The 13,598-nt window shown below is 35.6% G+C and overlaps 1 protein-coding gene across 6 annotated transcripts in view; it reads right to left on the reverse strand.

Moving 5' to 3' along the window:
- Positions 1-779: 779 nt before the first annotated feature.
- GRB14 (growth factor receptor bound protein 14) overlaps positions 780-13,598 on the reverse strand; it is a 43,137-nt gene continuing 30,318 nt past the window's right edge. For 2 of the 6 annotated variants that reach the window (XM_042041079.1, XM_042041081.1), the window contains exons 5-13: positions 13,193-13,330; positions 12,039-12,149; positions 11,754-11,849; positions 11,105-11,185; positions 8,664-8,780; positions 8,491-8,548; positions 8,308-8,395; positions 5,441-5,534; positions 780-1,478 (exon numbers count right to left, since the gene is read on the reverse strand). In XM_042041079.1, coding sequence (XP_041897013.1) covers positions 1,332-1,478; positions 5,441-5,534; positions 8,308-8,395; positions 8,491-8,548; positions 8,664-8,780; positions 11,105-11,185; positions 11,754-11,849; positions 12,039-12,149; positions 13,193-13,330 — 930 coding nt within the window. In that variant the 3' untranslated portion in view covers positions 780-1,331. Of the gene's footprint in view, positions 1,479-1,532; positions 4,345-5,440; positions 5,535-8,307; positions 8,396-8,490; positions 8,549-8,663; positions 8,781-11,104; positions 11,186-11,753; positions 11,850-12,038; positions 12,150-13,192; positions 13,331-13,598 lie in introns of those variants that run through there. The other 4 variants (XM_042041085.1, XM_042041083.1, XM_042041084.1 and 1 more) reach the window with 4 other exon arrangements.

Below are 13,598 nucleotides of genomic sequence, written 5' to 3' on the forward strand. Positions count from 1 at the left end.
CCAAGCAAGCACAGGAAGGGGGAGCTGGATTCAGTGTGACAGCCCATCTTCAAACACCACTTTTACTCCAGCCTTTACCCTATGTAAAGATACCCAGGACAACTTCCTGAACCATCACAACAAGATCAAATCTCTTGGACAGCAAAGCATCAGGATGGGGATGCCTCTTTCAGTCCAAGTACCATTCCACTCAACTTTTTGTTCAAGGATGCAGCAGTATCAACTCTCTTTCAAAATACCAAAAATTACTTTTAATGCTGTGGTCCAAAATTTGACCGGGTCTACTGGCACGGTTCTGTTTAGCTGGAATGTTAGACACTTGGTAAGCTGTAAAGACTGCTTCATTGGTAGCTACATTGAGTTTTTTTATGCAATAAATAATAAAATAAGATAGGAACTGACTGCAAATACACTTTCATGAGGTTTTCAGTAGAGTAAAGTCCACTGGATTTACCTTTATTCGTAAGTATTGTAAATTATTGTTAATTTGCAACTATTATAACATTACCTTTATTTTTAAGGGCAATTGAAATCAATTCCCTCCTCAACTGTGCAGAGATCCACACTACGCAACAAGTCTTTCTGCCTCTCTTTGTGTCAGAGATTATAGGTATACACTGAACCACATTATGCACTACATAATAATTTATGCATGTTTATACATTTCACAGCCAAGTAAGTGATAGTCCAGCTCTGTATAAAGATGTAGATTTAGTCATTAGATTAGAGAAGAAAATCCTTTAAAATATTACAACAAGAACAGCACAACTCAATACAACTGAGCAGTTATAAGTGGTTTTAATGATTTTTCACTTTTTGGATATGATAATCCTCAAAGTAGCATTCAAAAATATAGTGCAAAATATTTATTCATTTTATTTACAAATAAAATGTGCAGTTCAGCTTCTTATCCTTGCCACAGTAAATGTTATTCTTTTATGTGATGAACAGAAGTTATGAGAACCATTCATAGAGAAAAAAGTTAATTTTAAACCTAAGAACAAAGACCTTCTTTCAGTTATATTTTTGTAGGAGTTACACAATATTTTTCAAAGGTGTTTTCATTTGAAAATAAAACCCAGAAAGTCCAAGACAACACTAAAGAATTACATTGGAAAGAATGGTTTTTCAAAACCATAAAGTTAATTTTGCTGTGACAATCACAAAGCAAAGTTCTTATCTACATAGAATATAAATTTTTTTTGCAGCTTAAACATAGAATCTTTACAATGTAATGGGGTTTTTCCCCCTTTTTGCTATACAAATTTCCTTTAGGGGAAAAAGTATACTAGTATCTTCCTCTCCCTCAGATGAAACAACAAACGCTTTGGTTAAAGAGCAATTCGCGCACAATAGTGTTTTAACTTGCAAGGCAGCACTCCTTTATTAAGTTGGTAGAATTCCACTAGCTGGATGAGATCAGTAAATCTGGTATGACCGTCATCAAGGGTATAGAACAGCTTCCCATCATCTTCCAACTGTAAAAATGGAAAAACAAGATTCAGTAAAATCCTCTTTTGCTATGGTATTTCTTTCTGACTGGAATACGTGTTTGACACGTGTCCTTACAGACCAATGTATTATAATCTTATGAATACCATGAGCAGGAAAAATACAGTGATCATTTACACAAAAAATAAACAACAGAAAAACATTTTTTTGTATTATTTGACTTCAAGTACACACCTTAAAGGAAAGAACAGTTAAATCAGTATAGGAATACTCTTTCTGCACTAACAATACTACTCCATGCCTTTGCTTTGGAATTATAGATGGAGTTAATATGAACCCTGAGTTCTTACAGAGGTGACATGAAACAACCAAGTTTGAAGTTACTCATGGATTTCAACCTTTGTTCCACTCACTTCCATGATTTTCTATCACTTTTGTAAGGTGTGATGAGGCTACACACCAGTGCAGCGGTGTGCTGGGTGGTATTAGCTACACAAGACACTGCCCATCACAAGAGTAACATGCTTGCTCTAGTAGTATGGTCTTGGTTGCAGGAGGAAGAATTGCCGCAGCTCCAAACACTCGTATTAGCACAGACACAGAAGAGAAAGAAGAAACTTCAATAGATACCATTCCTTTTGACTTTTAGGTGCTTAAAAATTTGCAATCAGTATTTCCCTCTTCTAAGTTACTGAATGTTAGCTCTTGCACAATTTGTATTGCACTGCTGACTATATAATTTCTTGATTTAGTTCCTCTACTGCTGATTTGTCTAATATCAAGAGGATTAGTGAAATAGTGACTAATTGGTATTCATGTAAATATAGGGTGAAAAAACATATTTAAACTATTTTTAAAAAGAAAAGGGGAAAAAAGATACTTTATAAGATTGGAAAAGTAGGGAACAGAGGATCCTGAAGTAGGGCTAGCACAGAGTAGCAGATGGTGTGCTAGGGGAAGATGCAACTACCCTACTTGAATACAGAGGAAGGGAGAAGATATAATTAGCTGTCTTACCTGTAATTAAGATGTTTTATCTGAAACAGCTGTTGAACTGCTTATGACTCCTGGTTATTCTACCCCTTTCTACCATGTCTGGAAGTAGTTTGTAATTTCTTTATTCTCAGATTTTGGTCAAACCAGGTCAAACACTGCTAGTTCAGGAATTACCAATGTGTGAATGTGTAAACTACTGTGCTCCAGCCAAGAACCTGAAAATGGATTATCATTCATTGGACTTTCTTTATGCATGCAATTTTCCTTCCAACACAGGCGAGGAAAGTTAACAATTCAAATGTCTGTTATCCTCCTAACAAGTTAATTCCAAACCTTGAAATAAATACCAGACAGATTGCTAATTCTAAAGCTATCAATATTTTGCAAAGTAAAAACTCACATCGAAGTTCTGTTGCCCAAGAACCTAGCACCTTCTGCAAGCCAAGAAGGCTGTTATGAGAGAACATTTATGAGAAAAAGACAGTCCCAGAACTGTGTATCAACTCTTCATCTTTCATATGGACAAAATTTCAGGATAGAATACACTGAAGTGAACTTGCATCAGCTCAGAGTATAAAGGCTGAAAAATACCTTGAAACTAACAAGCTCTTCAATTTTCACAGTACAGGATCCCAAAAGTATCCCAAAGGTTTCCTTTTGAACTTTTTACAATCAATTCCCTACTACCCCCCTGCAATACCTGTTGCACAGGTTACCAGTGTTAACATGAGGCACCTGTTAACATGGGTGAGGCATGAACTAGCACGGTGCACACCCTATCTAAAAGGAGACATTTTTAAGTGCAGCATAACATGAAGCAACCTAAAATACAAGAGAAAAATAATGTATTTAGAGATTGAATTGTTTTTACCTGTAAAACTGCTTTCTAAATGACATTTATTTATTTACATTTTGTAGGAAAGTTTGCCTTCACAATGGCTGGAAACAAGTAAGAGCTTAGAAGAAAAGTAGAATTTGAAATTCAAAGAGAATTTTTGATCTCCAACTAATAAGCTATGGAGTTACTACAGTAATACAAAATGCCTTGTTTCTTAGAAAATGAACACTACATTTAGATCAGCAGCAACTGGAACTAAAGCCCTTCCTCCCTCAAACAACAATTTTCTGAAATCTTTAAAGAGCACTGTTCTAGCAAAAACAGAGCATGTTTAAGTCAGGGTATTGAGAATGGAATGAGGGTACTGAATGCAACCAGAAACTGACAGAAAGGAACTGAAATATGCGGATATTTGTGGGACAAACAGCTTCCATGCTGACATACTCTCTCTGGATTAAGCTGTTCTCATCACAGATTTATTTTTTCTGGTTACTAGCATAGGAGAAATTGCTTTACTTAAAAAACAATTCAAAAATGTTTCCTTCAAGTAAGTCAAGTTTCACAATGAAATGGTACAGGTCTTCTCGATGAACAGCATGGAAAATATGACCCAAGTCTATAGACAATGATATCAAAACAAAGAATTCCTAGTGCCTCCAAAGATCCCACAACAGGAGAGCAAGGTTTTAGCACAATCTTTTGAAGGGAAGAAGAGAATCATCCATTTCAGAGGAAACTGAAGATAACTACAACTTCCTGCTACATCTGTGGTTAGAAGAGAGGGTCTGTTTCCTGATAGGGAAAGAAAATTGTCTCTTAAATTTGAGAGTTAAAGGACATCCCAATAAAGTAGAACCATACACTCTTTGTATGGAGTTCAGAAGGTTTTCTAAGCCACACAGCAGTTATACCAATGTAAATACTAGAAGCGACTACAGTCAATAGATGCATAGAGATCTTACACCTGGGATTCTTACCATGGATTATATGTTGATGACCCCATGGAATCCAGGGCATAGCTACCACTTCTGGATGAAGGACTCCTCCATTGTCTGTACCTAAACACAACAAAATCCTGGACAGTTCTTCTAGCTAACACTGATCCACTTCTTTCATCCTCTCAAATAATTCCTTCCATTTTATTCTACATGAACTTTTTTTAGGGGAGGATATCAGCTACAAGCCCTAGGTAAGGCATACAGAAATTTAGTGAATGATCATAGGGTATCAACAGATCAAAAACAGAAAAAAAAGTGCCACTTGACTAATTTCTACTGAGAAACAGTGGAATCTGCCAGAAACTTCAGCAGGAAGATACATGGGGGCTAGAGTATTATGTGGTCTGGAAGAAAGGTTCTTGTAAAGAGAGATGAAAAAGCTCTGGGTCTGCTCAGTTATGTCAAGTATCTGCGGCCAAAACACAAAATGCTCAAGTGTTTCTCATCTCAAGAGAAGCAGCATGTAAAGAAACCCACATAAACCACCTCGTGAGAGAGTGGAAGAAATGGGGATGGCTGACCATTCTGGCAGGAGAACTGGACAGTATGTTAAATAAAAATTAACAGAAACATGATTTCAGCTTAGGAAATTTCAGCTTACCTATAAAACAGCTGGACTAAATAAGGAATTTTTTTTGTTTTGTTCCCCTGAAGAAGACCTGGACATGACTATACCACAGTAACAAGAAGAGAAGTCAACAAAATATGTTTGACTACAAATATTGATACTATCCTGAACAGAAGAGTCAGTGAGATATGGACACACATCTTAGGCAGTCCAAAAGAGATGACTAAGGAGTTGTGTACATACTGAAAATTTAAAAGGAAACATGAACTCTATTAATACACGATTTCCATGTCATCAGGGTTGCTTCTATTCCAGTTGAAATAGATTTGTTTAGTTTTTCAAGAAACTTTTTAGGATTTCATAACACTAGTCAAGCTTTAGAACAAATCAAACAGCAAAGCTCAAAAATATTCAAGTCTGCTAAAGAATACTAATTATATTTAGTAATATTTGGTATTTATGATACAGGTATGATGTTTACCTCTTCTACAAAACAGCAAAAGAAGAAAAAATCCATCAATATTCTATCACAGTTATTCAATTGTTTGGTTTTACAACTCCATTTGTAAACTGAAAAAACTTACTTACTGGTACAATTTGAAAATGTTTTATTTTTAATCCATGACTCAGTGACAATACAAATGTTTTGGGGTTACTTTGGCTATCACGTACCAGGAATACCCTAGAAGAGATTGAAAAATTTCAAAGTAAGATCATTTGAAATCCTTTTGTAAATATCCAGTTAAAACTGTTCTAAATTTGTTACAGTAAGTACTAGTGAAAAGCGTAAATAATATCAATTACTTAAGTTAGGCTTTTAATCAGTATTTCTTTGCAAATATGTCACTGGGAATACTTACTCTTAAATTCTTCTTCACCTTGTCTATTATGTGAAAAACATGCATTCTCAGAATAAATGACACTGTAGGCGTTGGTTTTTACACTGCATAGAATTACAATACATCTCTTCAGACAGAAAAGCACCCTCAAAGTTTGTGCTTTGAACAAAATTTTTCTTTGGACTCTGACTTGAGAAAACTTGAGTTTTCTAAATCACAAGCATTATAAGAAAAATCAAAAGGTAGTTAAACAGGAATTTGACAGAACAGGTAATGCAAGACACACAGAATGTTTTTCACATCTGGCCAATCCTCATAAATGCACTCTCATTTCTGCACAGTAGCAAAATTCCCAACAAGACAGAGCTATACACTGCTTGCTTTATGGAATCATTATTGAAATCATGACACTGAATGGCCAACAGTGCCACTGCAACTTATTCACTGATACATTATTCCAGTCAGAACGTGGACGAACATAACTTTTTTTTTTTTTTTTTTGCCATAGTCCTGGTAGAATAATTTGGTACAAGCAAAGAATGATTACCAGCATGAGACACTTTGCATTGAATCACCTGATTTGGAATACTGGCAGAGAACATTTTGGAGGACAGGGAAGAACCTGATTGACAGATTTGCAGTGGAGAGAGTCCAAACCACTTGTACTGTGCAGGTGTGGAACAGATATAGCTGACCAATGTACCAAACAAGGGAAATGGAGGGACAGCCATAGGCAAGCATGCTCCTCTTTCAGGACACAAAGGGAATGGGCAAAATGGACTTGCAGGTATCAATCAAGCAAGCATTAGTGACCACCTAATCGTAACTGTTTGTCCCACCACACACCAGAAATGAGAGCCCAGCTACTACATGAAAAGAAAGAATTTCAAGAGGGATAAAAAAAAAACAGCCAAAGGTTTGCAGTGGATTTTCACTGACTACCGGCATAGATTCAAAATACTAATTTCATTCTTAAAGTTTTTAAGAGTTCTACTTTTACGAAGTAAGAAGCTATCTGGAATTAAGACATTTGGAGTCCATATAATCATTACCATCCCTGTGCAGTCTAGTTAGAGCCCCGTTACTAACGCAGTCTCTCCCGAGGGCTGCTGCCAGCTCAGCGTTCGGCAAGGCAGGGACACTCGGAGCGCCGGCAGCGCGGGCTCTGCTCAAACCGGCTCGCTCCCACCACCTAGTGGGCTCTCACCCTCCCCGGGACACGAACGCGACTCTTCACAGCAGTTACCACAGATCCCATAGATCCTGTGCATTAATTCAGTATTTTATGTATTTGTCATTAATGACTGGCGCTTCATTTTATTCAGAAAAATGACACTGTAAAAATGTGCCACTTTGCAAATATTCAAAATGGGGTCTCTACACCCAATTACTAGGATCCACATTAAAGGATACACAATGTAATCACTTTGATGAGGATTTATGTTCCCATTCATCAGTTCTTTTAAAGTACATTTTCTTACTTTTTTCCTTGTTTTATCACACATATAAGCAACGTTTCTTCTCCCTCAGATAAAAAGACCTTTATTCTTTTCTAACATAATCACAATAGACCTACTTTAGTTGTCAAAGAACCTTTAAAAGCTTTATTATGAAGAAAGGGTTATAGTTCACATAATCTCAGAAATGTTAGCTGGAAGGAGCTTTTTAGACATGCTGGATGACTCCAGTCAACTTCTCCCTCATAAAATTCTCTGAATCACCAGTTGCACTTTTTCATGGGCCTTTTGGTAATGCTCTTTTTTCACAAAAGTGAAAGTCCAATTAACCATCCTTGTGCTGATTATGACTGGGCTTGTCTCTCTTTCCTCCCCTTCACTTTTTTTTTTTCCTGGAGCCCTTTCTGTAGATGTAGAAAACAGTACTACAACATACTTTATCTAAAAAATATAAAACTGAAGGAATTCAACCAGGAATCTGATGTTCCAGGTATCTAACTGGAAACAGACTCAAAGAAACTGAGATTTTTATGGAATTACTCATTGAATGAAGGAGGCCCAAGCTTACATTTAATACAGGACTAAAGATAAAAATGCAGAAATGAAAAGCAGGAGGATTTGAACATAAAATACCTACTTGCTTTGGCATTTTTAATTAATATTTAAATGAAATATTTTAAAATTTAAAGACTTATCCTAACACTTACTGTTTACTATTAAAGGATGACACAATTTTTAGTCAATTCATGAGAAAAGAGCATATTTTTTTCCAATGTCTGTCCCAGCACATTACCTTAGAATAATTTTTTCAGACTTCCTTTTATTCTTTCATCACTAATTGAGATACAAAAGACAGTGGTGCCAAGGTTGACAGTTCCCAGAGAATACTGTGCAAAGACACAGCTCAAGTGCGTGGTCTGAACAGACGTAAGTAATCGGTCAGGGACAGAATCAAAGTCTTAGATCACCACTTCATTGCTTCCAAATGATACAAAATAGGAACCAACTGATCCCCAGATAGCCCCATATAAACGAACTTTTATTCCTATTAGGAAAGTGCAAACTCCTCCTGCCTTCACCTCCCCACAATAACAGGCACATGAAAATAGTTGTTGGTTAGAAACATGTCTCAGAGAAGCTATGCAAAGAATTAACTTACCCATCTACAAGTCCATGCTGCAAAATAAGTCTCTGAGCCTCTTCTCTAGAGATTTTATGATGAAACCATGACTGAGATCTGTGTATAGCTGTAGAAAAAAAAAAAATCAGTGAAAAAACACTTTCCCTTTATTGAAAGAACCAGTTACTGCGTTTCTCTGGCAAGGAATTAACTCACACATACCCATGTTAGACATGGCAATAGGACTACCATGTGAGTTGAGTCGGAGACACCCTCTCCTCTGCATGAGAAAGAAGCAAAAACATGACTTCAAAGCTCTTTTGTTAAAAAAAAAAACAAAAAACCAAACCTCCAAACCAGAAAATACTATTCTGATAAATCAAAAGTGTTTATACCCGCCATGCTAATCCTTCTTCAACTGCAACTGAGAGGGCTTCTGTTGGATTTTCTATAATTCTGCTTCTGTGTCCTGAGAAATCCATTGCTACTAAAGAATTTTCTGAAATGCTTCTCTGCAACAAAGAAAAATGAATTTAGTTTTCTCATTTTTTATAAGATTCATCATTTAATAGCGAGCTTCTGAGAAAACATTATGTTTTGTAAGTGATATTTCAAGTATTGGCAGTGTTTCCCATCAGAGCCAAACTCGTTGTACCCTAGGGAGCATTTGTAATTCCAGTATGCTGCTGCAAAGCTCAATTTTACAGTTTGGCAGGACAGATCATCTTTTTGCATTACTGCAAGGGATGATAAATACATCACCTTACCATAAACTGTATTTATATTTTTAACTATAACTAGCCCTCTGCATGTCAAAACAAGTCAGGAAACTGTTATTAAGATGTCCAAGTAACAGGGAAAAAAAGGTAAAATACAAAATTATTATATATAATGATCAAATGGAAAAATATTCAAAATATTTCATTAGAAATATGTCAAATTTATTTATTTGCTATATAAACTTCCATTCAGTTTACCATATTTAAACATTGAAAACAGCAATTTTTATGGAGTATAACTTCTATTTTAATACATCCCTTCTAACTCTAATCACAGACTCAGTAACAGCAGCATCTGTGTCTTGGGGTGACTTGGGGTCTATTTTTTCCCGAACCTGGTGGGGGAGGGCTGGTTGTAACCTGCCCTCTCTCAGAGGATATATTTCCAAATTTGTCCAAACTGGCACAGTCTGTTATAAAAAAAAGCTTGGGTTTTTTTCTCTCAGTGAAGATCAAATTTGTAACAACTGAATAAGAACACTGAAGTTTGACAAAACAGTCCTAAAAATCACCAAAATGTTTCTCAGAAACCAAGGTTTACAAAATCAGGTTGTATAAAGATTGCAATGGCTCAAATGTTGGCAGGCACTGGAATATCTAATAAATAAAAGAGCATTCTAGCACTCCATAAATTAAAGCAACATCTGGACACAAGAGGCCCAGATTTCTGTAGGGTTAGCAAAGCTTCCCAGTCCAAAACCAGAGCAGCTCTGTTTTGTTCTTGCTTGGTTACAAGCATGGATGTAACTAGAAATGGAAGACAGCAATACTGTAGTTCACTTGTCTTAGGTCTATCTGAGTAACTGTAACCTGTACAGAACTTTGCAAAAGTAAAAAAACAAGGGCAAAATAAGAGCAAATGTTTGCCTCTAGCAGAATGGAGGGAACTCTTTGTAGCTGACATGGTTGAGAAATTAAGGAATGTGAAATGTGGAAGCAGCTTCCTTATGAAGTATGTTCATTAGCATGTGCACTTAATCCCCAGATTATTCAATTTGCTGTTTAACTCATGAATTATACACAAGTAGAAAAACAGTGCCACAGTTAGCAGTAGGTATAGATTCTGCCTGTTAGAAGCTATGGGAGCTAAAATGCACACAACAGTGAAAGAGGAGAGAATCAGTGATGGCTCCCAGATCCATCATAAGAGCAGCTGCTGGCTATTGCAGTAGCTTCACATGACACAAACTAAAGACATGGGCAGCGTATTAAGCACATGCTTAATAAGACATGGTTATTAGCAAGGTCACTGAAAACTACCTTTGTGAATACCTGTGATAGCAAATGCATTTCTTAGGCATTTTATCAGCAAGAACTATAATAAAAGCTAAAAAAATCCACCATAAAATCACTGTCACAGATCTCGGCAACAAGTAATTTTTATCCAATTTAGCCAACAAAAACCACAAAATGGATATAAATCATCCACGAAAAAGTCTGAAATCAAATGACTCATAAAGAGCTGGGATAACATAAGATACTAAGAAAAGGACAACCTCACCCAATCCCAACTATCTGACTTAGAAAATGGACACAGTATCTAGTACAGGCTGTTTTTTCTCCAAAACAGGGCAGACTATCTGCCAAATTATGGTCTTCCTCTGAAGTCCAGTCAGTATTACACCAGCTGAAATTCATCTCAAGTAAATATTTTATATTTTTTTAAAAATTAAAAGAGGAAGTATACTGAAAAGGATTTGTTACAACCTTCTTATTCATCAGCATATAACCTTAAACACTTTGCTTCTCTTTTAATGCATTTACAGTTCTGCTGCTTTGTTTTCAAAATCTTCTTTCCATTCAACAGTAATAAGCCAATGAACTCCCAAAATACTGAAGACTTTACTAAGGGAAGAGCCTTTTAACTGGTTTATTCTAAGTAAGAAAATTAATTAATTAGCTCTCTAGTCAGCCCTGGCAGCCCTAAATATTTTGGCAAGCGTTCGCACATGCAAGGTTTTGAAGGAGCAGGTCAGTAGTATAACTGACACAAGTTACTTGAAAAGAGCACAACAGCAGAAACATGTATTTATTCATGGAGCTACTGTGGCACATACCATAGGTGTTATATTCAAAGGGCTGCAGCCACTTCTACCTTGATATGGTTGCATGTAATTCTGATAGAGCTGCATCCCATACTAAAACCAGAAAATAACATGGTTAGCATTTTAAATTACAAACCTAAGCCAAGTAAGGTTTTTTTTTCAGATGTAAAAGATAGCACAGGCTTTACTTTACCATTAAAAACCAGGGACAAAAGCTAAGGAAATGTACATCATCATTGTTGCCGCTGCCTTTATAAATGTACACTTGTGCATTAAATACTACCCATTTAATATATTAACTGGCCCGTTCCTATTTTGTCACAAACAGTCACATTTTAAAAACATTAAAGTTCCATTCTTGTGTATTCTTGTCGCTTTGTTCAACAGTACTCAGCAATCTCACTGAATTCAACATGGTTACACAGAAGCATATGCTTAATGTTAAGAATTTTCAGGACTGAGGCATCATTGCCTCCCCTAAAATGATTCCAGAAATTTGGTCTCTCTCTACTTGTTGGGATGAAAAAAACAAGCTTTCAAAGTAAAAAATTGATATTGCTATTGCATGGGAACCTAAAAATTATGTTACTTCTCTACTCACAGCATCAAAATATCACATACCACACTTAAGCAAGAAGTTAACTCCACACAGAAAAATTACCTTGAGTAACCTAATTGCTGTCATCCAACAGGTCCTACTTTGTTCATCATCTGCACAGAGCTGTTTCAGGTCTCTGCTTCCTCCTGATTTGTTAGGCTAGAAGGCCACAGCACATTTTTTTAGCATTAAAGCATATCTTGAAGATAATACCTGTTGAAATAAAAGCCACTAATTCTCCTATTTTATAATAGACAGCTGAATATTGCTTTCAAAGCCTTAAAGAAACTTAAGCTTACCTAAAAACTGTGGCTTGCTTTAATATGTATCAGAATAATAAGCTTGTACCTTAAAGCAGAATCCATAGTTTGTTGGTGCTCCAGAAATCTTTTTGCCTGTTAAAGACATGTACATATCACTATTGCTGAATTCACAGAAAAACTGCAGATGCCTTGGCTCCTAAAAAGAAAAGCAATGTAATACAGTTAGACTACTTTTAACCAGCCTCTCCAAATAAGAAACTTGGAAGGTTACAGTTATCCTGTTCCAAAATACAGTTTTACAAACTGCAGTTTTAAACATGACATCATGAAATCTAAAAAGAGGCAACTCAATATTCATTTCATAATGCAGAGGGAAAAAAAATCAAATTAGTTAAAACGTTTATTCTTCTAGAGAGGAAAAAACCCCAAACTACAAGTTATATAATTTCTGGGAAAACTTCCACTAGATTCAAGCAATAATAAAATTAGAGGAGACAAGTTTTGAGAGCAGTATGCATTTCAAACATCAAAACAAACTAAACTTTCATAATCTGAAAAACAACATACTGTTATAATTATTACTCAGTACCACTTCTAACCATTATCTCTACCAGCTAAGCTTAATTATGCCAAGGAAGCAAACAAAAGAAATTTGCCTAAGGATAAAAACCAGCTCAATGCAAACTTTGGCAGGTAATCACAGAAAATCCAAAACAACAATAAACGTTGGTTTAAGTAGTTTATGTAAAAGGTTTCTCAACTCCAATGTTTAATATGATAAAGCTTAAATTACCACCATTAAAAATTTGAACTAGTAAAATGAAAAACTGTCCAGTGAAAAATTTTGAGAATTCCTAAAGTTATCCTGTAAAAATTCTTATTTTATATAATTCATTACTATATCCATTTTTCAGAACATCTACTTATACTTCAGAAATTTAACTAGTATTTGAAAATTTATTTTAACAGGGTACTCTGTTATGAGAAATATCAACCAGAATGAAGCAAACTTACCAGGCAAAAAGAAACTACAGTTTCTAAGACAACACCTTCCCAGTTTTGTATAACCATATCTCTCTAGATTTTATCTATAATAGCTAGATTTTTTTTTTTTATCACTACAAGTTTAATTATTTGGTTATAAATTTTGGTTGTTATTATTACAGCAAATGATAAATACATCCATATTTGCTCTCACTTCACAATTCTTGCTCTCTCTTTTTTGTTTTCCTCCCTTACCTTAGATGTACCTTTAGTGGAAAAATAAAGGCCAGATCTTCTCAAGAGAAAGTACAGTTTTTTCCATGATTTTTTTCCCTGCTCCTTTGCATACAAATAACCATGAATCTCAGGATATGTACTGGAGCTTACGAACATCTGAAAGAAAGAATCAAACATTTTTCTTTTCCTCTGAAACCAGCTTTGTGTTTCATTAACATACTCAGGGCTAAGGGGAATAACTCCTAAATACACTATCACACCACAGTAATTCAGTTATGATTGCATCTAATCCCATTAACAGTACCTCTGATTTAAGGCATGTAGAATGTTACACAACTCCAAGGTATGCTAAGCAAGTTACATATTTATATGGAACCATATGGTTTGAAATGAGAGCATTACTTCTGCAATATGCGAACTTCTG

Source organism: Corvus kubaryi, unplaced genomic scaffold (assembly GCF_017639235.1).
Source record: "Corvus kubaryi isolate FWS band 111438036 unplaced genomic scaffold, C.kubaryi_AGA036_p1.0 37396, whole genome shotgun sequence".
Lineage (NCBI taxonomy): Eukaryota > Metazoa > Chordata > Aves > Passeriformes > Corvidae > Corvus > Corvus kubaryi.